Below are 27,928 nucleotides of genomic sequence, written 5' to 3'. Positions count from 1 at the left end.
TCAACAGCAGGGATGCCCACATCTTCACAAAAGTCGGCTAGGCCCGATATGGAATGTAAGGTGAATTGTTTTCCATTAACAGCAACAGTGAGGGCGAACGGGAAGCGCCATTTATAATTGAGACCTTTATTTCTTAATGCTGAGAGGAGAGGTTTCATCACCCTTCTTTTGGCCAAGGTAATGGGTGACAAGTCCTGAAATAGCTGAATAGGGGTATCGTTAAACAGAATCTCCTCCTGGTCTCTAGCTGCACGGGTGATCTCTTCTTTCAAAGTAAAAGACTCCAGACAACAAATTATATCTCTAGGTTGCTCACCATCAGAAGCTCTCGGTCGCAGGGCTCTATGTGCTCTCACAAATCCCACCGATGAATCAGAAGGCCGTTCCAGGAGGTTGTTAAAGATGGTAGTTAGCGCCTTTATTATGTTGTCCTGCGTCACAGACTCCGGGATACCCTTTATGCGCAAGTTACATCTCCGGCCACGGTTGTCTAAGTCCTCTAATTTACGGGCATGTTCATCTAGTCTCCCCTTTTGCTTTTGGGAGGTGTTGTGCAGGGACTTTATGCGTGCATCTCTCTTTTCCCCGGCTTCCTCCATCATGCGCAGCTTGCGGCCTATGCCAGCCACATCTGACCTCATCTCCGCTATCGCGCTGTGGAAGGAGGCTTTGATGTCCTCAGCCATGGTGTGCATATCTGCCAGGGTAGGTGCCATGTGTTGTTTGTCTGCGCCCTTAGTTGCGGCAGGTGGGGATGATCCGGGAGACGAACGAGCAGGTCCGGCCTCCTTCGGCGGCGCCATCTTGGGGGTTTGAGAGCGGAGTGTTTGCGAGCGAAATAAGTCTGGGACCGTTCGTTCTACTTGGGCGGCTTTGGATTTAGCGTCTGCACGGGTTGCTTTCTGGCGACGGGAGCTCTTGTTATCCATGGGTGGGTGCCCGGGATGGCTGAAAAGAAGCTTTAGGCGGACATACAAGCAGGAGCTCAAGAGTTAGGCAGCCATCACGCAGCGACGTCAAGCCACGCCCCCCAGGCCTGGGTTGTTGTGTCTGAAAGCGTGGCCTTCTCCTCCTGCGCCTCCTCCTGTTCCATCACGTGTGCTGCTGCTGGGTTAGCGTTTCCGGTCCCTGTTTATGGAACCTCTTATCTTTATTACATTTATGACTGCATGGCGGCAAAATGCATGCTATCCGCACGCTTCTTGTCCTCATGCAAGGCCTGGGTTGTTGTGTCTCAAAGCGTGGCCTTCTCCTCCTGCGCCTCCTCCTGTTCCATCACGTGTGCTGCTGCTGGGTTAGCGTTGCCGGTCCCTGTTAATGGAACCTCTTATCTTTATTACATTTATGACTGCATGGCAGCAAAAAGCATGCTATCCGCACGCTTTTTGTCCTCATGCAAGGCCTGGGTTGTTGTGTCTGAAAGCGTGGCCTTCTCCTCCTGCGCCTCCTCCTGTTCCATCACGTGTGCTGCTGCTGGGTTAGCGTTGCCGGTCCCTGTTTATGGAACCTCTTATCTTTATTACATTTATGACTACCTGGCGGCAAAATGCATGCTACCTGTGCAAAGAAAACAGACATTTCCCGCATTTTAAAGACAGTTTTCCCTTTGAAACTTTAAAATCGATTTTCTCAAAAACTATAAGCTCTTTTTGCTAAATTTTTTTTCCTCTTGTACCCACTCACAAGGTGCACATACCCTGTAAATGTGGGGTATTTAGCATGTAAGGAGGCTTTACAAAGCACGAAAGTTTAGGTCCCCATTGAATTCCATTATGTTCGGAGTTCGGCGCGAACACCCGAACATCGCGGCCATGTTCGGCGAACGTTCGCGAACCCCAACATCCAGGTGTTCGCCCAACACTACACTAGAGTGATTCAAAGCCTTGGAGGACAGGAAGGAGAACGGCTACCAACATCTGGATCCGGCTCAGGGTTACCGCCAGGGAGCTTAAAAGTACGATTTTTGAAGAGAATATATCAATGTCAAAAGGTACACAGACTCCCCTAATGTCAGGTACCTCACAGGCTAGTATTGTAAGTAGTGCCTCACCTTGTCTAGCTTATCTGTTCTGGCTATATCAGCTGGTATAGGTGAGGAGTTAATGCAAACTTGGCAGAATTATGCTGTTTATTTCATTAATATTCAATCAAACGTGTAAAAAAAAAGACAAAATTACAGTGACACACCAAGGCAATAAGTGATGTGTAGTGCTCTTGACAGCTCAGCAAAGGAAATCACCGCTTCTTCACCAAAAGCCTATGTTATCGACAAATGTACTTAAAGGAATGGAAAGTCTCTAGATCCTAAAGAGGCTTCCCCTGTCCTCGTATGTCAGCCCCTTCCAGCATTGGGACCACTTAAGAGTGGGCTCCCTGTGCACGTGCATGAGCACTGTCTAAATTGGACTCCGGCAGAAATATCCCATGCAGTAGCACAGACCCTATCCAGCCTGGCTATTTCTGAAGAAAACCAAGCATGACGGAGCTAGCGGGCCAGCACAAGCTGGTCGACAAGCTCTTTTTCAGGGGTCTCAGTGCTGGAATCGGGCTGCGGAGGACAAGAGAAGCCTCTTTAAGATCCAGAGGCTTCCCCCTCCTGAAATAAGTACACCCCTTTTTTTTTATGTGTCAGGTGAGTTAAAATTCCAACAGGTTTTAAGCGTATTACTTTTATAATTGAATCAGAAGGTAACCTTAGTGTGATGCTAAGAAATTGCATGCTGCAAGTCATTTATCACCAGGAAGTGAATTAGGTCTTGTACATAAGTATGTAAAGGGTTAACTCCTTCTGTGTATGGCTGTTGGTACATCAATTTCCTTAAACCAAAAACTAAGTTGCATGATTCAAAATTCTAATATAATTGTCACCTCAAGTTGCAGATCTCGACTTCTCATCACAGCCATGTTTTTTTCTTCACTGAGCTGTGCATATCTCATGGCTAAATTATAATTTTCATCTTTTACTTTGTTTAATTCATCATTACAGTTATTTCGTTCTTCCTTCATTTTGTTGTAACGTTCCTGAAAAGTTAACAGTTCCATGTTGACAAGCTTTAGCTGCTTCCTTTCATCTTCTAGTTGTCTTGAGTTAGCTACCAGCTCACATTTCTGAACTTCTTTTGTTTTTAACTGCTTCTGCAGCTTGATGACCTCATTCATTAAAAACTGAGTGAGAGCTTCATGTCCTTCTTCAACTATAGAAGAAAAAAATATTTATTACTGAACAGACTAGATAACAGACTTTCACGGTTTAATATTCATGATTTGTGCCTTGAGGCATAATTGTCAATTAGCAGGTCAAGATAGATAGCAAAAAAACAGTCATTTACAAGAACTTTACTTACACCAACACTGGTTGGTCTGAAATGGTGAATCAAAGTAAAGTTATAAAGTTTTGAATGCAGTGAGAACAATCTACACAATGTTTGATACTCATTTAGCAGGGACATCCAGCTACTTGGAAGGAGTCAGTTCACAACTTCCCACCCATTTATAAGTAAATGTTCACAATAAAATTCCTCACTATTTTCCTAAAACTATGTAAGCAGTAACATTTGAGTACTTTGATCGCTAAGGCATAAAATGATGTTTTTTGCTCTGTGCTTGGAGATAAGCTTTACTGAAAGTGAGAGAGAAAATATAATAGTTTGCTTTTAAAGTGCCCAGATAAAGAGATTACATTTTATAGTGTCTACCAGGGCCGGTTCAAGTAACAATCGGGCCCTAGGGCAAAATTAGCCTGGGGGCCCCCCAAACAGACACCTCCCTGACCAAAAAGTGTCATTAGGGGCCCTTTGTTGCAGCCAAATTTCCCTCCTGGGCCCCTGAGCTGGCTGCTGACCCTCCCCCAATCACCTCCCAACTTAACAGTGCTCCCTAGGACCTCTGCAGTGTCTATGTCAGTGTACTGTCTCACCTGCCCGCCAGCAGAGATGAGACGCTACTCTGCCAAAGACTCTGCAGAGTCCCTGGGGAGCAACAGTTAAGATGAGGGAGGGACACCTTGGGGGCCCCTACAGGCTCTGGGGCCCTGGGGCAATTGCCCATTTTTTTCCTATGGTAGCTCCGGCCCTGGTGTCTACTGATTTTAAAAACTAAGAACCTGCTAAAGCCATGGTCACAGGCCAGGGGTATGTCAGGAAAAAATGGAGCAGAGGGAGCCCCTGCACTGACATCATAATGAGAGACTTTGACTTTACACTCTAAGAGAATAGTGTGGACCATGTGCTTAGCGCAGGGAAGAGTATAATTTTTTGCTTTACCATGGGCACAGTTGCCCTACACATTCAAACCAGAGCAGCACTAACTGACCAAAATGCAATAATGACTGATAGGAATACCATTATCTAGCAATATACAAAAATGGTACTCGTGATCGAATGGTCACATAGCTGCCTAATAGTGCAAGATTATTTGTGTGCATTTTTAGTGCATTTTTGTATTAGGCACCCAGGTACCTGATGGGCTAAATGCCAGGTAGGACTTTATTTATTTATTTAAATGTTTAGTTTTGTCCTAGTTGTCTCAGCCTGACTGCCTATTCCCATCAGACCAGGGGTGCTCATCAGGACTCTCGAATTCGAATGTATCCGATTAATCGGGTAGATTTTCATAGTTGCCGAAGTCGAAGCCGAAGCCCGATGCTGTTGCCGAATTCAAATGTTCCTGAATAGTCGCTCTCGAATTCGGCCGGACGATGCGGTGATAACGAGGTTCGGCTTTGGTATCCGAGGATGACGTCATTGGGCCAATCAGAAGTCCTCCAGCCGAGGCCCTAGCAACCAATCAGAGGAGGGGAGCCTGGCCCTCCCCTCCTCTATATAAGGCGGCGGCCATGTTGCGGAGCCCGTCCTTGCTGTGTGACTGAGCGGTACTGAGAGCATCTCCAATGCTGCTGCGTGTTTGAGCAAGTGCTTCTTGTGCTAAACCTAGCGTTTTGCTTCCAAAACACCTCCTGAACACTTCTATTATACTCATTTATAGTTAGCTAGTAATTTGATTGTTTTTAGTCAGCTAGTGTATACTGTATACTGTGCTAGGCTAGTATTAGGTCTGTGTGCAGGCTAGGCCTGCTAGACTAGGGCAGCCTTAGCCTACTACTCGCTTAGGTAGGTTAGGGATTATAGTTAGTTGTGTACTAGTTTAGTTAATTTGTACTGCTGTAGTCTGTTAGTTTATTAGCTTCAATACTGTGTTAGTTACTTACTGTGTACAGGCCAGCAAGCATCTGTTGTGATCTGTGACTGTCATCTGCCTGACCCTATTGATTGCGTCTGTGTGTGACCGACTTTAATGGTCACTCACTGTCTGCCACACGACTTAGTTATCGTGTACTACACTAGGGATTATAGTTAGTTGCGTACTACTACTACTACCACTTCTACTACTACTAGTTTACTTAATTTCTACTGTTAGTCTGTGAGTTTATTAGCTTCTGTACTGTGTAATAGTTATTTCACAGGCCAGCATCTGTTGTGATCTGTGTCTGTCATCTGCCCGACCCAATTGATTGCGTCTGTGTGTGCCTGACTTCAATTGTCATTCACTGTCTGCCACATGACTTAGTTATTGTGTACTACACTAGGGATTATAGTTAGTTGCGTACTACTACTACCACTACTACTACTAGTTTACTTAATTTATACTGTTAGTCTGTCATTTTATTAGCTTCTGTACTGTGTAATAGTTACTTCACAGGCCAGCAGCATCTGTTGTGATCTGTGACTGTCATCTGCCTGACCCTATTGATTGTGTCCGTGTGTGACCGACTTTGATTGTCACTGTCTGTCACACGAGTTAGTTAGCAACTACTGTAGACTACACTACTGTTAGTAGTACTACTACTAATTAAATAATAAAAAAAAAACTCATTTTTTGTTGTCACTAGTCACCACCAGTCACCACCAACCCAGACTCTTTATTAAAGTTTACACCCTCTCCCGCCCCTTTCTACACATATTTTTTTTTCTTATTGTATTTGTATAATTGTACAATGACTGGCAGAGGTAGAGGGCGGGGCACCAGCTGGAGAGGCAGCGCCATTGCAGCAGCCACAGGCAGCACCAGCAGGTCTGTGACTGGTCCGCCGCTGACCACAGAGTTGTGGAGGAGGGAGCAGAGGTGCAACAGCAGCATGTTGCGCCCATCTTTGAGACGGGTCGTCTCCCCCGGCCCATTGCGGAGAGTCAGGTGCAGGCTGTGGTGGAAATAATGGTGGAGCAGCAAGCCACCGTTTCCAGTCAGACCTTCAGCACCAGCGAGACCAGTGCCACCACCACCAGCACTCCGGTCCGCAGCAGGCCTCCACCACCACTTGAGGTCATGTCGACCCCAACAACCAGCCTGCCCTCACTGAGATCTTTCTTCACCCCAGGGACTGCAAGTGTTTACAGGGATGTTGTGGAGCAGTTTGAGGCGGAGATGATGGGGACATGCAAGGAGGAGGATTGTTTTGAGGTGGAGCAGTTTGTTGTTGGCGCTGAGGAGGAGGGGCGTGATGCAGGGGATGTTGGGGTAGAGGAGTTGGTTGAGGCGGGCTCAGATGAGATGTTTGGGGATGATGGTCTGCTGGATCCTCCCTATGTGCCACCACTACCACCAGCACAGTCGTTTGAAGGCAGTTCGTCATCGGAGGAGGAGGCATCTCTAGAGCAGAGGCGCGGAAGCAGCAAGGCGGCCAGCACAGGGCGTGGAAGGCAGGAGCCACTGCCTGCTGCTTCAGCCGCTACCACCACCTGCAGCAAACCTCCTCCAAGCAAAGTAAAAAAAACACAACCCTCCAAAGCCCAAAAAAATCCCCAGCCCTCAAGCTTGAAGGGCAAGTTGAAATCCCCAGTCTGGCGGTTCTTCACTACGTGCGAAGACGACAAGACCCGTGCAATTTGCCACAGTTGTGGTGTCAGGCTGAGCAGAGGTCGCGATCTCAACAAGTTGAGTACCTCGTGCCTGCAGACCCACTTAGAGACCAAACATTTTGATGAATACAGTGAGTTTCTGAAGCTGACGGACAGTGGCACAGGCCAGAGCCAGACAGCCACTGCACAGACTTCAGCAGCAGCAGCAGCAGCAGCAGCAGCATCCCACCCTCCTGCTCATGCAGCAGCAGCAGGAGCACAGCAACTCACTGTCCCCCCCCCCCCCCCTCAGTGGCCTCATCAGCTCCCTCCACAGTGGCCTCCTCATCCTCCCCGCCAGACCCTGCTCAGCGAGTCATTTCCTGGTGTGACCAAGGTGCTGCCTCCCACCAACAGGCGCATACGGCTACTGAACGGGTTGCTTGCCTGGGCCATGTGCTCCCAGCTCCTGCCATACTCCTTTATGCAGGAGGGGAGTGACATGAGAGCGCTGCTGCAGTTTGGGATCCCGGAGTGGCAAGTCCCCAGTCGCCACAACTTCTCCCGCACGGCGATCCCAGCACTCCATCGATTCGCTACGGCGAATGTGGGCCACTCGCTCGATCACGCTGTGAGTGAGCAGATCCACATAACCATGGATTCGTGGAGCAGCCGCTTTGGGACAGACCGCTACCTGTCCTTCACGGCTCACTGGGTCAGCCTAGTGGAATGCGCCAGCGAGGAAGCAGCAGGTCCATCCTCGGGCGCATCAGCGGCAGCAGCAGCACCAGTCGCCCGCTATGTGGTGCCACCACGTGGGGTCAGGGGAGAAGCAGCAGCTCCCACCGCCAAGCGACCCCGCATCAACAGCAGCGTTAAGGCCTGCCACTGCCAAGCGCTGCTGGAGATGAGAAGCCTGGGGAAGAACAGTTTCACAGCAGCCAACATGCTCCGCTGCCTGAGGGAGCAGGAGAAGACGTGGCTGACCCCCAGAGGCCTCCAAGTCGGATTGGTGGTGTCCGACAATGGGGCCATCCTGCTGGTTGCCATCAGCAGGGGACACTTGACCCATGTCCCCTGCTTGGCCCACGTCCTCAACCTGGTGGTGCAGAAGTTCATGCGCACCTACCAGGGGATTGACGAGCTGTTGGAAGCGGCAAGGAAAATTGTGTGCACTTTCTGCCCTCAGCTGCTGCTGCAGCAAACCTGGCAGACATCAAGCAGCATGAGGGCCTGCCACGACACCGCCTTGTCATTGATGTGCCAACTCACTGGAACTCCACCCTGGCGATGTTGGAGCAGCTGATTGAGCAGAGGAGGGCTGTCAACCGCCACATTGTTGAGGGCGCTGTCGCCGGCACCACCAAACTGCAGATCCTCTCCAACACACAGTGGGGGCAGATGCAGCAGGTCTGCTTGGTGTTGGCTCCCTTCCTGCAGGTAACCAACCTAGTCAGCGAGGAATGGGCATCCCTCTGTCAGTGAGTGCCCTTTTTTTGTCTGCGGACAGGGCACTGTGCGATTTTCTGGATTTGGGAGAGGAGGCCCTGAACCAGCTGGAACAGCAGCCGCCTGCACAGTCCACTTCTGCGCAGGAATTTGAGTTATTGGAGGAGGATGAGGAGGAGTTGGAGGTGCTGGACGTTGCTCTTGAGGAAGAACAGTGGAGCGCAGCAGCAGTGGTGAGAGGGTGGAGAGAGGAGGAAGAGGCTCAGGGGCCAGAGGAGGAGGACAACGAACTTGAGGCTACTGACCCTGATGTCTCTGGTGGATGGACCACCCTGTTCACCATGGCAAGGCACATGCTGCGGTGCCTGCACACAGACCTCAGGGTGAAGCAGATGCAAGCGAGGGAGGACGCCTGCATCATGCTGATCCTGGACCCACGGCTGAGGGGGAGGGTGGCTCAGTTTCTGCCTGCTGGAAACTGTGAGCAGCGAACAAGGGAGTTGCAGGAGATCCTTGTTCGGCAGTTGGAGGCAGCCTTCCCCCAGCCTTCCAACCCCTCTGTCCTTGTCCAGCCAGCACAGCAGCCGGTGCCTGCAGCCAGCAGCAGCGTCAGGCGCCCAGGAGACCTGCTGTCATTGACGAAGGCGCTCTACATGACGGTAGAGCAGCCGAGAGAGGAGGTGCATGCAGCAGCCACCTCCTCTCAAAGTCACAGCCAGCGCATGACCCGGATGGTGGCCGACTACATGGGGTCCTTCAATGGGCTTGACATCGGCAGCGAGGAGCCTGTGGACCCCATGGATCCTCCTGCTGTCTGTGTTTCCACTGCCAGGGTCCACAGAATTATGCGCTGCTTCCATGCACCACTAGCAATTACGCCACTACAATAGCTATATAAAAAATTCTGAGGTGTCTGGGTTGAAAACTGTGCTGTCCCAGTTGTGCATTGGAATCAATGTGGGCTTCATGACTGCTGTCCTGAACCTCCTGCTGTTGGTGTTTATTTACAGCCGTGCTACCAACGCTAGGTACTCTGGCCCATTACATTGCCTGCTGCCAAACATCACTCCTCCTCCTGCTGCTGCTGTATATAACCTCCTGCTGTCTGTGTTCCCACCGCCAAGGTCCACGGAATGCATTGCCTGCTGCCAAACGTCACTCCTCCTCCTGCTGTCTATGTTCCCACCGCTAGGGTCCACAGAATTATGCGCTGCTGCCATGCGCCACTAGCTATTACGCCACTACACTAGCTATATACTGTTGTAAAAAAAAAAAATTCTAAGGTGTCTGGGTGGAAAACTATGCTGTCCCAGTTGTGCATTGGACACAATGTTGGCTTCACGACTGCTGTCCGCAACCTCCTGCTGTTGGTGTTTATTTACAGCCGTGCTACCAACACTAGGTACCATGGTCCATTACATTGCCTGCTGCCAAAAGTCACTCACTCCTCCTCCTGCTCTTTCAGCTGCTGCTGTATTTAACCTCCTGCTGTCTGTGTTCCCACCTCCAGGGTCCACAGAATTATGCGCTGCTGCCATGCGCCACTAGCTATTACGCCACAAATTTAGCTATGCTGGTGTTGAAGAAAAATGTTTACAACAGTAGAGTTCTGTAAGGGAAATACATTAAGTTGGGTACAAGAGGAAGAATATGAACACAAAACAAAAAAAAGATGGTGGTGGTGAAGACGAAGAAAAATAACCAGGTGAAAAAGAAGAAGAAGAAGAACCAGGTGAAGAAGAAGAACCAGGTGAAGAAGAACCAGAAGAAAAAGAAGAACCAGGTGAAGAAGAACCAGAAGAAGAAGAAGAAGAACCAGGTGAAGAAGAAGAAGAATCAGGTGAAGAAGAACCAGATGATGATGAAGAACAAGAAGAACCAGATGATTGAAAAAAAAGAAGAAGAACCAGATGATGAAGAAGAAGAACCAGATGATGAAGAAGGAGAAGAAGAAGACGAAGAAGAACCAGGTGAAGAAGAAGATGAAAAACCAATTGAAGATGAATCAGAAGAATAAGAACCAGGTGAAGAAGAAGAAGAACTTGAAGAACCAGATGCCAGTGAAGAAGAAGATGATGAAGATGATAAAGATGATGGTGATGACGAGAAAGAAGAAGACGGTGAAGAAAAAGATGGAGGAGGAACAAAAAGAAGAAGGTGAAGACGGTGAAGAAGAATAAACAAGAAATGCAGAAAAAAAGTTTTCCATCAAATTTTTTTTTAAATTACACCTATTTAAATGTGATTTCCCTTTAAAAAAAAAGGCCATCCAAATGCGCGAACACAAATATTTCCCAAATCGAACTCGATGGTCGTGATCGAATTCGAATCCGAATTTGCCCCGGATCCGAATTCGAATGTACTCGAAACGAATTTGGGTACATTCGAGCATGCCTGCATCAGACACCCTGTTCCACTGTTAATTATTAAAATACTAGTCTACCTAAGCCCGTTTAAAAACGTGCTCTAGGTAGAGAAATTACCGCCGCCAGTCAACGCGTGTGCGCTGTACGGATTATGCACATGCACAGTACAAAAAAGCTTCGGACAGACAGACAGGGAAAGAGGATGGCGCAGGGACAGTTAGGTTTTATTGTATAGGATTTGTGTGGGGTTTTCTCCTTTAAATATTCTTAAAGAGACTCGATAACAAAAATTTCAGTCTTATTTCTTCTATCCTATAAGTTCCTATACCTGTTGTAATGTGGTCTGGATTACTGCTGTCTTTTCTAGTTGCAATGTCTCTGTAATATATCTAATCTTCTTTTCTTTGCCAAGCTTTGTCGACCCAGGAAGGAATGGGCTTCTTCTGTTGTAATGAATACAAGTTATGCACTCCTCCTGCAGGCTCTGTGTGCTTTGTTTACTCCTCACAGGTAGCGTTGCTGCTCTGTTTCAGCTTGTCTGTGATGCAGTTTGTGAGGCTGAGGGGGGAGGGAGCTGCCTGACACATGCTGAGAAACTGTGAGAATTCCAGAGAGAGAGAGAGAGAGAGAGAGAGAGAGAGAGAGAGAGAGAGAGAGAGAGAGAGAGAGAGAGAGACACACACACACACACACACACATACTGTATATAGCACTGACATCTTCTGCAGCACTAATCTAATCCCTGCCATATATATGCTAACCAAGGCATTACTTCTTATTAAAGGACAGGGGGCTTCATCCAAAGTTTTTCTGTTAGGCCCATTGTCTTTGAATAACAGCACTACTTATTTTATGTACATTTGGCCATGCCTATGATCCATCATGACTATTTTCCAGTGCATTGTTACACCCCTTTTTTTCACTAACCAGCTTCCCCATCTAGTGGATCCAGCACCTGCAAACTACCCACACTAAAAACAAATCCTGGAATCACCCCTGCGTAGTCATGTTGCTGACTATCCTCAGAGGAGAGGAGCTCACAATCTAAACCGTACAGCAGTCTAATGTATATCATATTATTATTATGTACTACTTACATCTTCAGCATTATTTTACAGAATACATAGGTATGTGAGCTTCAAATTATTGGACGAGTGGGCTCCAGACTGAAAATACCCTGGTGGGCCTTCAGTATCACAGTCCGACCCTGCTTGTTTCCCATAAAAAAGCATGCTCTTGTCTAAGACCCCATTACCTGTTAAAGTCTAATCTGCGTACATGTATGCATGCAGGCGAAATAATGCAAAATGATTATTCAGTTTGATGGCATTTATTATGGCTTTTGATATGCTGGGAAATACAGTAACAATCATTTTTGTGCACATCGCTGCAGTTTTTATGTCAGGAACAGGAGAGATAACTTCCTGCCAACCAGGAAATATAGATATTAGGTAGAATATTATAAACACAATAAAGAATCTTTTATGTTTAACAAATGTCCTTACCTACTATAGTTGAAAATCTTCTTGTTGGCTCTTTTCCAGTTACCAGTTTGTAGAGTTCTGGGTAGTAAAACTCCAGACTTTCCAATAAAACCACATGACCTCGTTGACCTCTTGTATGAAGGATATCTAAGAGTCGGCCTGTTATGAAAATATAAAATAACAAATAATTGTTTTGTGTTTGTGTTGTTCCTGAACTGCAAAATGTTCACATTCGGTTAAAGAGGAACTGTACGGAATATAACTCGTTGAATAAATGTTCTTATTTTATACAATATAAATATTTTCCTATTGTAAAATCTTAAACCAAACAGTAAGAAGTGGAAAAAACATGGCAGAACATATGCAGGGGGGGGGAGCAGCGTGCACACGCGGCGGAGAGAGGGGCCTAACTCCCCACCTTCTTTCACCTCGGGTCCCCTTCAGTGCTCCCCGCTCTACTCTCCAGAAATGAGTGCAGTGGCAGCAAGCAGAGAACAACCCACCTCTTCCTGGCTCCAGGCAACAGAGCTCTGTGTGCTGCCAGTGTTTTATGTCTCCAATGCCGCTTACTCTACTTCCTGATTAGTGGAATTAGAGTGAGCGCATAGCAAACATAAAAGACTGGTGGCACGCAGAGCTCCGTTGCCATCACCCTGATCTTTAGCTCCCTCCACAGATTCTCAATTGGATTCAAGTGAGAACTCTATCTGGGCCACTCCAAAACGTTAATGTTGTCTGCTAACCATTTCTTCAACACTTTTGCTGTGTATTTTGGGTCATTGTCTTGCTGAAATGTCCACTGGTGCCCAAGGCCAAGTTTCTCTGCAGACTGCCTGATGTTGTCATTGAGAATCGTCATGTATTGCTCTTTTTTCATGGTGCTGTTTACAGTAATTAGGTTCCCTGAGCAATTGGCTGAAAAACACGCCCAAAGCGTTAGGTTCCCACCACCATGTTTGACAGTGGAGATGGTGTTCTTTGGGTTAAAGGATTCTCCTTTTTTACACCAAATGAAGGAAACTTCATTGTGACCAAACAATTCAATTTTTGTTTCATCTGACCATAAAAGAAGACCAGAAGTCTTCTCCTTTGTCCAGATGAGCATTTGCAAAGGCCAAGCCAGCTTTTGTGTGCCTTATCTGGAGAAGTGGTGTCTGCATCCGTGGAACCCAGAAGTGTGCAGTGTCCGTTGGATTGTCTGCCCTGAGATATTGCCACCAGCAGAGCCCAGATTTACCAGGATGGCCTTGGTGCTGATCCTTGTATTCTTTTTCACCTCTTTCTCTATTCTCCTGGCCAGCACAAGCGTCATTTTTGGCTTCCGAACACGTCCTCTGAGATTTCCGACAGTGCTGAACAGCTTGTATTTTTTTAATAATACTTTGCACTGTAGCCACTGGAACCTGAATACATTTAAACATGGCCTTGTAGCCCTTTCATGACTTGTGAGCAGCCACAATGCACAGCCGCAGGTCCTAACTGAGCTCCTTTGTCTTACCCATGACTGCCCACAAACCAACTGCAGACTGCTGCTGTTTTTCACCTGTAGAGTTGATTAAAACAGCTGTTCCCAATTAACCAGGGTAATTAGGATGCTTTAGAACAGCTTGGACTATTTGGAATGGTATAGAACTTTGGATTTTCCCACAGAGTGTGACAGTTTGTGAAGGGTATGAATAATTTTGGACTGGACACTTTTTGCTCAAATGTAAATAAAAGCTGAGAAATGTTTTTTTTTCCTGACAATAATGCCTCTTGTACGTTGTCTTATTATCTTTTGGGTGACACCTATGTCCTTTCCAGTCAAAATATTACTTGCTGGTTGAATAAAAGTAACTTTAAGTCAAAATTTGCCAGGGGAATGAATAATTATGGGCAGCACTGTACGTAGCAATTTTGATGATGATAGCATGTATGGGGGGCTTTGCTATTAACTGCCAAAGTAATCACAAAATTACCGTATATACTCGCATACAAGCCGAATTTTTGACCCCCAAAACGGGGGCCAAAAGTTTGGGGGTCGGCTTGTATGCGAGTCGTGGGTGGTGGTCCGTGGTACGCGCCCTCTCGCCCGCTCCCTCCCTCCGTGGCCGCCGCTGCTATTACCTGCTTTAGGCAGCGGCCGCTTCCTAATCCGGGTTCCCCTCTTCATCATGCGCACACCGTAAGTGTATCACAGCAGCGCACCCGGCACTGCTGCTGTGACGATGCAGGGGGCAGGAAAGAGCGGTTCCCCTAGTAACGGTGATACACATCGCCGTTACAGGAAGCTGCGCTCTTTCCTGCCCCCTGCATCGTCACAGCAGCAGCGCCGGGCGCGCTGCTGTGATACACTTACAGTGTGTGCATGATGAAGAGGGGAGCCCGGATTAGGAAGCGGCTGCCGCCTAAAGCAGGTAATAGCAGCGGCGGCCGCGGAGGGAGGGAGCGGGCGAGCGGGTGGGGGGGCGCTATACTGGGCACTTTACTGGGCACTTTACTGGGCACTTTACTGGCTATACTGGCTATACTGGGCACTTTACTGGCATTCAGATTATGAAGCTTCTGAACTGAAATGTCACTGATATGCTGCTAAGAGTTCCATGCCTCCAAAAACCTGTCACTGTCATAGTCTGCCCAGTATGTGTAATGACAGGCTGGCAGGCTGAAGAGTGTGCTGTATGCTGTATGCTGGCTGTGAGAATGAACGGTATCCCATCTTCAGCAGTGAAGCGTCTATGGTGCAAGATGTGAGGCCAACATGTTTCACCGGACCAATGCTAACAGGGCCAGTGGAAAGAGAGGGCCTCACTGCTTTCTTCACTTATCCCCCATTCCCCGCTCCCCCATAACAGTTTTAAAATAAGCCATAGTGCCTTTTTGATTTTGTGTATACCTTCTAGTTGTGTATTGCTGTTAGCTACCAGTGCTACATTTATGCTGGTGATGATGTTTCTGATTCTGTATACATTATATTTGAAATATTTTATCAACACTTTCAGGTGCTTACTTGTGTCTCATGGGTGAGAGCATATCTAGTGGCCTGTTTTTTTTTTTTAGTTTTTTTTTATTAAAGCAAGGTTTATTGAAAAAATTACATATGGTACAGACAGGCACAAGTAAATACAGAAAAAAGGAAATATATCCCATAAAGAGCATACAGACATGTGCTTAATCAAGTTGTAAAATTGTAGTCACATAATGCGCAAAGCAAAGATAAAACTATAACATTTACATTCAACAAAACCTTGGTTGAAATAGAACAATCAAAACAGGTCCTAACATCACATAAGGCACTCAATAAGGGCAATAAGATGGAACAAGATGGCTATATTAAAATGATTGATCAAACCACACATAAGTCGTGAAGTACCCAACGTTGACCTCTATAGGACTGCCAAAAACTCTCCCAAATCAAAGTAAAGCAATCCAGGTTCTCACAACTAAGGTAGTAAACCTTATCCACTAACAAACTACATTTTAGAAAAAAAACCTGTGCTGCTGCATGTGCTTATTAATTGTAAACTTTATTGTGTGACTACCAGGAATTGCAAGATGATACATCCCCATTAAAAAGATTAAAAACATGGATCAGCATGATGAGCACTCATGGTACAAAACTTGTATATCTATATCTATTCCACCAACCATAGGGCTCTTTCACACTAAGACGTTGCGTTTGATGCGACGTTAAGGTCGCATAACGTGCCCCTAATGCAACGCATGTTAGTTTTGAAGTTGGACGTTATATTGAACTGCGTTATGCATCTCTTGATGTGTACTTTTTGTTGCATACTGATAGAATGAAAACGGCGCATGCGTCACATTTAAAAAAAAATTGAAAACATTGCTGAGCATGTGCAAACAGTCCAACGTAGCTAATAACGCAGACAACGCACAGCATGCAGCACTTTCTAAATATTGCTACACCTTACACACAATGCAGCGTGAGCACTGTGAATGTCACACATACTTTGTGCTGCTGTGCGTTAGTCTGCATTATGAACTTCCCTAACAATGCGACCTTAACATCGCACTGTGAAAGAGCCCATCTCTAGATGGATATGACCCGGTCAGATAGCCCAGCAAATGCCCATGCAAAAAATGACCGGTCACCCAATTCAGATAGGTCATTAGTGGACCCTCCACCGAAGCACACCTGAGGCCTCACACACACTCCCTTCGCAGGGCCCTGCCATAAAAGTATCTACCTTCTAATAGGCTTATCTGCAAGGATCATAAATTTCCAGCAAATTGGAGAAATTTTATTCCTGTAAGTCCTTCATTTCATGTACCATTAGTGAAGTCCTTCCTAGTGACCAGGCTATTTTTCCCTAATTGGGCCACTGCAGCTTTAATCCCTCGCTGCAGGGCCCTACAACTCAGCACACAAGTGATCCCTCCCCCCCCCCACCCTTTTCTCCCCACCAACGGAGCTTTCTGTTGGTGGGGTCAGATCGCCCCAGGATTGTTTATTTTTTAAAAAATATTTATTTTATTATTTTTTATTAAATGTCCTTATTTTTTTAACTAATTCAATATCCCTCCCTCCCCGCGTCAGCCTATCACAGCGGATCACTCCTGGGACAGCCGTGTCACACAGCTGTCCCCAGTCCAGCGCTGCCTTAGATCGCAGCGCTGTATAGAGTTATTAGATGACGGTTTCACCGTCTAACAGTCTCCGGAGCTCCATCATTTAAGCAGGGATGCACGCGCATCAGTGCGCGATCCCCCTAATCTCCATTCCAGGCCATTCACGCTAATCGGTGTGGAGTGGTCCTGAGGCTGCCGCCGCGTTCACGCCAATTGGCATGGAGCGATCGGCAAGTAGTTAAACTAGTTGTGCTGACACCAAGCACTCTCCAGGATTGGAGATCAATGCAGGGGTTTATGCAACAAAGTAAAGTGACATGTTTCTTTCCCCCTGTTAATTGGTTATCAGGCATTCTCTAAGCTTAGAATTCAATGCAGCATCAGCTTATATAGGGAGGTGATGAACCAAGGCAACAGGGCAACATGTATTAGCAATAGCATACGGTGTGTAATGCCACACTCATGACCTCTGCATGTTACTCCCGTCCTGTGTTGTTGGCCGCTGCGTGGAACTTTCCTAATCGCATGCCAGAGTCGCTGTAATCCACCCCGGGGTGTTTTCCAACACAGCTTTTTGATGGTTCAGCATGTCGGCTCAGCAAGTTGGTGTCAGCGCGTGCAGAAAGACTATGTGTGCTCGTCAGGCTGGTCCCCAAAATAGGTACCTTAAACCCACTTTCCAAAAACTCGAGACAGCCCTAAAGGATGAGTTTTTCAATTTAGCGGATATCACCATGCAAGAAATGTATATAGACAAAAAAATTTCTCCTGATGGCATTAGGTTAAAAACCCTTTCAGCCTTTCCAAAATATATCATTTTTACTACAGACTGGTATGATAATTTGGAAGTTTGTTCACAGGGCATGATGGAAAGAATTATCAAAAAAAGAAAAACCCTCATAGTCGAATTACAACCCACCATCATCGAGTGCAAACAATTCTTAGCCAAGCACTCAGATAACACCCAATATTACCCGTTACTTTCCAATCTCACTACAAGAGTCAAAAGATTTGAACAAGACACCACAGAATGCAAACTCAAAAAACTCAACAGAGACCGGCTGGCCAATGCTGAACATAGGGAAAGGGAACAAAAACCACACCTCCCACCAGCCGGCCCAGCACCACTAGCACCATGCACGTTTCCATCAACCCCCGCCCCCTTTCATGAGCCTCACCCTGCTACCACCCCCCCCCCACACACACACACACACACACACACATATATCCACCTTTTCCACCTCCACCGTTACCTCTCACTAATCTATACCCCATCAGCAACCCACCCCAACATCCCGACCCCAACCACATCAAACACACACCCACCTCCACCAATACAAATAATTTTTCAAATATGATACCACCACCAAATAGTTTCAATTTCCAAAAACCAAAACAATGACTCACAGCCACACCAAAATCACCACGACCAACCCAGTCATGCAAAATCTCAAATAACCAACAAAAACCAGCGCCCAACAATCAACCCACGGTTAACCTACATACTGAGCCTGAAAGTACAACCAAAAAGCCCATCTTAGACAATCCCAACTTCAATTTCTCCAATTTCAACCCACCAGGCTCCCTTACACTCCCACAGAACACCGTCACAGTTAGAACCCCTACAGTTGACAATTCCCCCCCCCCCCCCCCTATACAGACAATCACCCCGCCATCCACAGAACTAAGAATTTCGCAGATCAGTATATAAACCTCAGGCTCTAGCTCACCAGCTTCTCCTGTACAGTCTAGACCACTGCCATAATTTACAGTAGCCCCTCTCTCTTACCAAATCATAATACAGGCAAAAAGAAACACTCCCAGCAGACCACCAATCGGAACTTCTTTCAACCAGTCAATCCCCATAACACCAACAATGAGGATCAGTAGTAGTATCTGGCCACACTCCCCTATGTAAGGTGCAAGATCCAGCCACCAGAGCACCATGTTGCAAAACTTTAAGCTCTTTTAAAACAAAAAGTTTCCATAAATGCACTTTGTGTAAAACTAGGACCAGCACCTTGCAGTAGATAGGCACCAAAGACACCCAAAGTCCATCAAATGCCTGCTGGCCAACTTGCATAAAGAGTCCGTGAGGGAGTAGAGTCCAAGATCCACACTTCCCAGATAAAATGTGTCTCAAAGCATGGCGACAGACACTGGCTTAATACTGTTTCGGGCAGCAGCCCGTCTTCAAGCCGATATTGTGCACTCAAACAAAGCGAGCAAACCCACCAAATATATACCCTAAAACCGCCAATCCCAGAAGACCAATCAAATTCAAAATATCGGCCACCGCTGCTGTTACCTTAGCTGGTGGCCGCTTCCATATATTCCCCTCTTGTGCGTGTTATTTTGATTCACAGCAGCGCGTCTCCTGGCTGCTGTGATGAGGCAGAAGCAGGAAAGCGGTTCCCCTGGCCACTACAGGAAGCCGGTCTCCTGCTTCTGCCTCATCACAGCAGCTGGGAGACGCGCTACTGTGAATCAAAATAACACGCAGGAGAGTGGCCGCCGGCTAAGGTAACAGCAGCGGCAGCCGCGGGGGGAGGGGGAGCGTATACTGGGTGCTATACTGGGGAACTACCTACCCATACTGGGCACTATACTAGCTATACTGGGCACCATACTAGCTATACTGGGCACTATACTAGCTAAACGGGGCGCTATACTGGGGCACTACCTACCCATACTGGGCACTATACTAGCTATACTGGGCACTATACCAGCCATACTGGGCACTATACTAGCTATACTGGGGCACTATACTTCCCATACTGGGGCACTATACTAGCTATACTGGGGTAACTATACTAGCCATGCAGGGGCAACTAAACTCCCTATACTGGGGCAACTATGCTAGCTATGCCGCTGCACCCCATCCCACTCCCCCCACCCCCCCGGAACTTGATGCGCACAACACTGTCCACTATCCCAACCCCCCAGTCCCCGGGGAAAAATTTGGTCGGAAAGCAGTGCCGGGCCGGAAAAGGTTGGGGACCCCTGCTGGAGAGGACCTGATGGAAGACTGTGGACATACCAAAAATTCACATGACCTTCACCCAAAATGCATATGCATGTTTCTGGAAAAGGACCGGGAGGAGAATCATAGACTGTCCGCCCACTCAGCCAACCCACAGAGGAAACTAGCCAATAGTATAATAGAGCAGTGTTTCTCAACATTTTATTAGTGTGTACCCCTTTTAAATCCCTGTACTCATCGAGTACCCCCTAGCTTAGTAAACATGATCACAAGTACCCCTTGACAAATATATATTTAATCGTATTACATGATAATTGGTTCTAAACAATGTGCAAGCATTTATTATTGCTTTTAATTAGCTAAAATACTAATTTGGTGTTGTTTAAATAAGAATTATAATTTTCTAAATCTCTAAATTTGTTATTCTTGGTTAAGTATATCAAGCCCGAGTACCCCCTGGACCCATCAGAAGTACCCCCTGGGGTACCTGGGGGCCGCAGGAGGCAAAGTCAGGATGAGGCTGGGCCGCATAAGGAATTTCACAATCGCGGCGCATCGCCACCTCTGCCCGCCCCTCTCACTCTTCCTCCACAGAGAGGGGCGAGGAGAGGCGCGATCCATGCGGCGATTGACGTCAGGAGGGGCAGAGCTGAAGCTGAAAGCTCTGCCCCTTCCAGGAAATGCCGGCGGATTGCCCCCTGGGCGATTTGGGGGCTCTAAAGCCCTCGTTTAGCGGCGGGGATGCGGCGGATTACTTGGGAGCACTGAAGCGAACTATAAGGAAGCTTTTGCCGGCGAGGGCCACAAAATATTGTATCGAGGGCCGCAAATGGCCCGCGGGCCGCGAGTTTGAGACCCCTGATCTAGAGCGATCATGTGACAAAAAAATTACATGATCGCAAACACCGGACGCATGCGTAAAAAAATGTGCATTCCATATATACCATACATCGCAACCAAACTACTTTTGCTTATACAGATGAAGAAGCAGCAACTATAGTGGCGGGTTATGAGTCCAAAGCCACTTTCCTGTCTAAGAAAGATGTCAGAATGCTTGAGAAGACCATTATGAAACCTGAAAATAATATGATTGCTCTCGATTTACATGCCAGAACTTTGGCGGAGTACTATAAAGTGAAGAGGATCCCTAGGGGTGGCCTATCAACTGTGGCACCAACCCTTTTTGTGAATGATGGGGACTTTTGCCAAACAATTGAACGTATCTGGAATAAAGCTTAATTCGATGTCATGCTGTGTACCATCAAACATATAAAACAAGAATTACCGGTTATTGAAAAAACAGATTAATGAATAAAAAGATGATCTGAAGGGTTTGATTTTCTCAGATCGTTAGAAAAGTTTCGAAGATCGATTGGATGATGTACTTACTAGATATCGTCTGAATCTGGAAAGTTTGAAAAGACAAAAATTCCTTAGAGACGAATCAGATTATTTAACCGATTATGTCTACCGTTGGCAATGGAAAGTCAATTCAGGCCCTGAGAGAGGACGTCCGAGACAGAGACCCCCTAAGGGTCAACCAAGAAAAAGTAATCCTAAGGATAAGAAGAGTGGTTCAGATGATTTTTTTCTTCAAATTCGACGGAGAACACACAGAGCAAAACTTCTTCAGAGAGAGGAGGACGCATAAGAGATGGGGCGGGAAGAAACATCAGAAACACAACAAGACAAGAACACAAGGAACCTGAGAAGTACCAAGAAGAACACACAAAAGTTGATGACACCTTGATTATGAATCTTTCTACTAAGGTATTATCTGATTCTGAACTTGAGGTACTAAACAAGGGCTTATCGTTTTGCCCAACTGCTAATCCTGACTTTTTTAAAACTGATTTAGAACGTTTTGTTTTTTTTTCGAAATATTACCGTAAGTTAAAAGCTTTTTTTGCCAAGATGCCTAACTGGGAGAGACAAGAAGGGGAAAGAGGTGATGAATTATCTCTAAAGGACTTTGGTTTACATAACCACAGTGACTTTATGCCTAGCTCTAATCCAGTTATTGAGAATTTAATTGGTCTAGTGAAGTCTGATGTGGAAAAACTCAGGAGAGATTGTAGTTTGCCTGGTTCACATAGAGAGAAACATAATCTGCAACAGGATGAGCAAGAAGATTCAAAAGATCTGGCCCTATCGGCGGACTTGGTCATCAAGTGCGCCGATAGGAATGTTCTCAGACTGTTTAAATGACCTGCCCAGTCTTCCAAGGGACTCCTTACTTGTGACTATGGATGTTGAAAGTCTGTACACCTCCATATTGAGGGGATGGAGATGATACAGAATGTTTTGGAGACCAGGACTGATATTTCTCCAGACCAATGTAGATTTTTTTTTTACTGGTATGCCTGAGGGGATAACAGGGACTGTGTTTTAAGTAGTTTGAAGTTATTTTTGTTGGGCATTAAAGGGACTCCGAGCACAAAAAAAAAAAGAAAGTTGTACTCACCATGGGCTTTCTCCAGCCCAGTGCTGGTCGGGAGGTCCCACGCCGGCGTCCTGGCTCCTCTCCTTCTCCCCGCTCCGGAATGGCTGGCAGGCCGCAGCCCGGGCGACACTCTCCCGAGTGTCGGGCTTCTTCTTCCGCATATGACGCGGATTACGTCACATGCCGGCCGCCTCGCGTCATCATGGCGGCCGGCGTGAAAGTACTGCGCATGCGCGAACAAAGCGCGCATGCGCAGTACTTTCACGCCGGCCGCCATGATGACGCGAGCCGGCCGGCGTGTGACGTAATCCGCGTCATATGCGGAAGAAGAAGCCCGACACTCGGGAGAGTGTCGCCCGGGCTGCGGCCTGCCAGCCATTCCGGAGCGGGGAGAAGGAGAGGAGCCAGGACGCCGGCGTGGGACCTCCCGACCAGCACTGGGCTGGAGAAAGCCCATGGTGAGTACAACTTTCTTTTTTTTTTTGTGCTCGGAGTCCCTTTAAATACTTACCGAGTGTCCAGGGCCATCTTTTTTTTTTTTTTAAATATTCTTTATTGTACAAGGAAAAACATAGTACAGTGTTAAATTGCAAAACAGATGAAATACATCATATTCAGGGCACAGTCAACGATACAGTAAAATATAACTTCCAGATGCCGATATATCCACATGTTCCAACTCATCATTACTCTTTTGACATGTTGTCCTATATATTATTATCTATGAGCCTATTGAGGTGCGGGTAATAGAGACAGCTTATACATATGAGTAGGCCTGTGGTTATCAAACATGAGGAGAAACAAAGCTTGACTGTAGGCACTAGTAAGTAACTATATTTTCCCCGAGAGTTTTTAAATTACTTTATTCCATATAAACTCCCCACCCTCCCCTCTTTCCTCCGGTCGCCCCACCCAGCACCAGCTATGTATTGAATGATATCATTCATATCTAGAGCTTTTGCTTCTTATTGAAACACCTAAGGGCCATATCTTGTTTATTAAAGTTTGCTACTGTACTGCAGTCATGTACCATAAAGAGTCTGTTGGAACTCCTCAGAGGTTCTGAAGTGGTTCCAAAATGACCATGTTTTTTTTAACCACTTGAGGACCGTGGGCTTTACCCCCCTTAAGGACCAGGCACTTTTTTTCCATTCAGACCACAGCAGCTTTCACGGTTTATTGCTCGCTCATACAACCTACCACCTAAATGAATTTTAGCTGCTTTTCTTGTCACTAATAAAGCTTTCTTTTGGTGCTATTTGATTGCTGCTGCGATTTTTACTTTTTATTATATTCATCAAAAAAGACATGAATTTAGGCAAATTTTTTTAACTTTCTGTGCTGACATTTTTCAAATAAAGTAAAATTTCTGTATACATGCAGCACGAAAAATGTGGACAAACATGTTTTTGATTAAAAAAAAACCCATTCAGCCTATGTTTATTGGTTTGGGTAAAAGTTATAGCGTTTACAAACTATGGTGCAAAAAGTGAATTTTCCCATTTTCCAGCATCTCTGACTTTTCTGAGCACCTGACATGTTTCATGAGGGGCTAGAATTCCAGGATAGTGTAAATACCCCCCAAATGACCCCATTTTGGAAAGAAGACATCCCAAAGTATTCACTGAGCGGCATAGTGAATTCATAGAAGATATTATTTTTTGTCACAAGTAAGCGGAAAATGACACTTTGTGACAAAAAAAACCAAACGTTTTCCATTTCTTCTAACTTGCGACAAAAAAAATGAAATCTGCCACGGACTCACCATGCCCCTCTCTGAATACCTAGAAGTGTCTACTTTCCAAAATGGGGTCATTTGTGGGGTGTGTTTACTGTCCTGACATTTTGGGGGGTGCTAAATTGTAAGCACCCCTGTAAAGCCTAAAGGTGCTCATTGGACTTTGGGCCCCTTAGCGCAGTTAAGCTGCAAAAAAGTGCCACACATGTGGTATTGCCGTACTCAGAAGAAGTAGTATAATGTGTTTTGGGGTGTATTTTTACACATACCCATGCTGGGTGGGAGAAGTATCTCTGTAAATGACAATTGTTTGATTTTTTTTTACACACAATTGTCCATTTACAGAGATTTTTCTCCCACTCAGCATGGGTATGTGTAAAAATACACCCCAAAACACATTATACTACTTCTCCTGAGTATGGCGATACCACATGTGTGGCACTTTTTTGCACCCTAACTGCGCTAAGGGGCCCAAAGTCCAATGAGTACCTTTAGGATTTCACAGGTCATTTTTGTTTCAAGACTACTCCTCACGGTTTAGGGCCCCTAAAATGCCAGGGCAGTATAGGAACCCCACTAATGACCCCATTTTAGAAAGAAGACACCCCAAGGTATTCCGTTAGGAGTATGGTGAGTTCATAGAAGATTTTATTTTTTTGTCACAAGTTAGCGGAAATTGATTTTAATTGTTTTTTTTCACAAAGTGTCATTTTCCGCTAACTTGTGACAAAAAATAAAATCTTCTATGAACTCACCATACTCCTAACGGAATACCTTTGGGTGTCTTCTTTCTAGAATGGGGTCATTTGTGGGGTTCTTATACTGCCCTGGCATTTTAGGGGCCCTAAACCGTGAGGAGTAGTCTTGAAACCAAATGTCGCAAAATGACCTGTGAAATCCTAAAGGTACTCATTGGACTTTGGGCCCCTTAGCGTACTTAGGGTGTAAAAAAGTGCCACACATGTGGTACCGCCGTACTCAGGAGAAGTAGTATAATGTGTTTTGGGGTGTATTTTTACACATAACCATGCTGGGTGGGAGAAATATCTCTGTAAATGACAATTGTTTGATTTTTTTACACACAATTGTCCATTTACAGAGAGATTTCTCCCACCCAGCATGGGTATGTGTAAAAATACACCCCAAAACACATTGTACTACTTTTCCTGAGTACGGCGGTACCACATGTGTGACACTTTTTTGCAGCCTAGGTGCGCTAAGGGGCCCAACGTCCTATTCACAGGTCATTTTGAGGCATTTGTTTTCTAGACTACTCCTCACGGTTTAGGGCCCCTAAAATGCCAGGGCAGTATAGGAACCCCACAAGTGACCCGATTTTATAAAGAAGACACCCCAAGGTATTCCGTTAGGTGTATGACGAGTTCATAGAAGATTTGATTTTTTGTCACAAGTTAGTGAAAAATGACACTTTGTGAAAAAAAAACAATAAAAATCAATTTCCGCTAACTTTTGACAAATAATAAAATGTTCTATGAACTCGTCATACACCTAACAGAATACCTTGGGGTGTCTTCTTTCTAAAATGGGGTCACTTGTGGGGTTCCTATACCGCCCTGGCATTTTACGGGCCCAAAACCGTGAGTAGTCTGGAAACCAAATGTCTCAAAATGACTGTTCAGGGGTATAAGCATCTGCAAATTTTTATGACAGGTGGTCTATGAGGGGGCGAATTTTGTGGAACCGGTCATAAGCAGGGTGGCCTTTTAGATGACAGGTTGTATTGGGCCTGATCTGATGGATAGGAGTGCTAGGGGGGTGACAGGAGGTGATTGATGGGTGTCTCAGGGGGTGGTTAGAGGGGAAAATAGATGCAATCAATGCACTGGGGAGGTGATCGGAAGGGGGTCTGAGGGGGATCTGAGGGTTTGGCCGAGTGATCAGGAGCCCATACGGGGCAAATTAGGGCCTGATCTGATGGGTAGGTGTGCTAGGGGGTGACAGAAGGTGATTGATGGGTGTCTCAAGGTGTGATTAGAGGGGGGAATAGATGCAAGCAATGCACTGGCGAGGTGATCAGGGCTGGGGTCTGAGGGCGTTCTGAGGGTGTGGGCGGGTGATTGAGTGCCCTAGGGGCAGATAGGGGTCTAATCTCATAGGTAGCAGTGACAGGGGGTGTTTAGGGTAGAGAAGAGATGTAAACACTGCACTTGGGAGATGATCTGACGTCGGATCTGCGGGCGATCTATTGGTGTGTGTGGGTAATCAGATTGCCCACAAGGGGCAGGTTAGGGGCGGATTGAGGGGTGGCAGTGACAGGGGGTGATTGATGGGTGGCAGTGACAGGGGGTGATTGATGGGTGGCAGTGACAGGGGGTGATTGATGGGTGATTGACAGGTGATCAGTGGGTTATTACAGGGAAGAAGAGATGTAAATATTGCACTGGCGAATTGATAAGGGGGGGTCTGAGGGCAATCTGAGCAGGTAGGCGGGTGATTGGGTGCCCGCAAGGGGCAGATTAGGGTCTGATCTGATGGGTAACAGTGACAGGTGGTGATAGGGGGTGATTGATGGGTGATTAATGGGTAATTAGTGGGTGTTTAGGGTAGAGAACAGATGTAAACACTGCACTTGGGAAGTGATCTGACGTTGGATCTGCGGGCGATCTATTGGTGTGGGTGGGTGATCAGATTGCCCGCAAGGGGCAGGTTAGGGGCAGATTGAGGGGTGGCAGTGACAGGGGGTGATTGATGGGTGGCAGTGACAGGGGGTGATTGATGGGTAATTGACAGGTGATCAGTGGGTTATTACAGGGAAGAAGAGATGTAAATATTGCACTGGCGAATTGATAAGAGGGGGTCTGAGGGCAATCTGAGTGTGTAGGCGGGTGATTGGGTGCCCGCAAGGGGCAGATTAGGGTCTGATCTGATGGGTAACAGTGACAGGTGGTGATAGGGGGTGATTGATGGGTGATTGATGGGTAATTAGTGGGTGTTTAGGGTAGAGAACAGATGTAAACACTGCACTTGGGAAGTGATCTGACGTCGGATATGCGGGCGATCTATTGGTGTGGGTGGGTGATCAGATTGCCCGCAAGGGGCAGGTTAGGGGCTGATTGATGGGTGGCAGTGACAGGGGGTGATTGATGGGTGGCAGTGACAGGGGGTGATTGATGGGTGATTGACAGGTGATTGACAGGTGATCAGTGGGTTATTACAGGGAAGAACAGCTGTAAATATTGCACTGGCGAATTGATAAGGGGGGGTCTGAGGGCAATCTGAGTGTGTAGGCGGGTGATTGGGTGCCCGCAAGGGGCAGATTAGGGTCTGATCTGATGGGTAAAAGTGACAGGTGGCGATAGGGGGTGATTGATGGGTGATTGATGGGTAATTAGTGGGTGTTTAGGGTAGAGAACAGATGTAAACACTGCACTTGGGAGGTGATCGGACGTCGGATCTGCGGGCGATCTATTGGTGTGGGTGGGTGATCAGATTGCCCGCAAGGGGCAGGTTAGGGGCTGATTGATGGGTGGCAGTGACAGGGGGTGATTGATGGGTGATTTATGGGTGATTGACAGGTGATTGACAGGCGATCAGGGGGATAGATGCATACAGTACACAGGGGGGGGGGGTCTGGGTGGGGTCTAGGGAGAATCTGAGGGGTGGGGGGGGGTGATCAGGAGGGAGCAGGGGGAAGTTTAGGGCATAAAAAAATAGCGTTGACAGATAGTGACAGGGAGTGATTGATGGGTGATTAGGGGGGTGATTGGGTGCAAACAGGGGTCTGGGGGGTGGGAGGGGGGTCTGAGGGGTGCTGTGGGCGATCAGGGGGCAGGGGGGAGGAAATCAGTGTGCTTGGGTGCAGACTAGGGTGGCTGCAGCCTGCCCTGGTGGTCCCTCGGACACTGGGACCACCAGGGCAGGAGGCAGCCTGTATAATACACTTTGTATACATTACAAAGTGTATTATACACTTTGTATGCGGCAATCCGGGTGCTAGTAACCCGCCGGCGCTTCCGAACGGCCGGCAGGTTACAGTGCGAGGTGGGCGGAGCCAGTCCCCGGCGGCCGATCGCATCACGAATGACGCGATCGCGCTGCC

At 46.8% G+C, this 27,928-nt stretch overlaps 1 protein-coding gene across 1 annotated transcript in view; it reads right to left on the bottom strand.

Annotated features, from left to right (window-relative positions):
• Nucleotides 1–27,928, bottom strand: part of CARD11 (caspase recruitment domain family member 11) — a 586,831-nt gene that overhangs the window by 448,158 nt on the left and 110,745 nt on the right. The window contains exons 3-4 of the mRNA XM_068244905.1: nucleotides 12,154–12,291; nucleotides 2,869–3,194 (exon numbers count right to left, since the gene is read on the bottom strand). Of these exons, the coding sequence (XP_068101006.1) occupies nucleotides 2,869–3,194; nucleotides 12,154–12,291 (464 nt within the window). The remainder of the gene's footprint in view (nucleotides 1–2,868; nucleotides 3,195–12,153; nucleotides 12,292–27,928) is intronic.

This window comes from Hyperolius riggenbachi, chromosome 7 (assembly GCF_040937935.1).
Source record: "Hyperolius riggenbachi isolate aHypRig1 chromosome 7, aHypRig1.pri, whole genome shotgun sequence".
Taxonomy (NCBI): Eukaryota; Metazoa; Chordata; class Amphibia; order Anura; family Hyperoliidae; genus Hyperolius; species Hyperolius riggenbachi.
The sequence above is the reverse complement of the archived record's forward strand: the minus strand, read 5'-3'. Positions and strand labels throughout refer to the sequence as shown.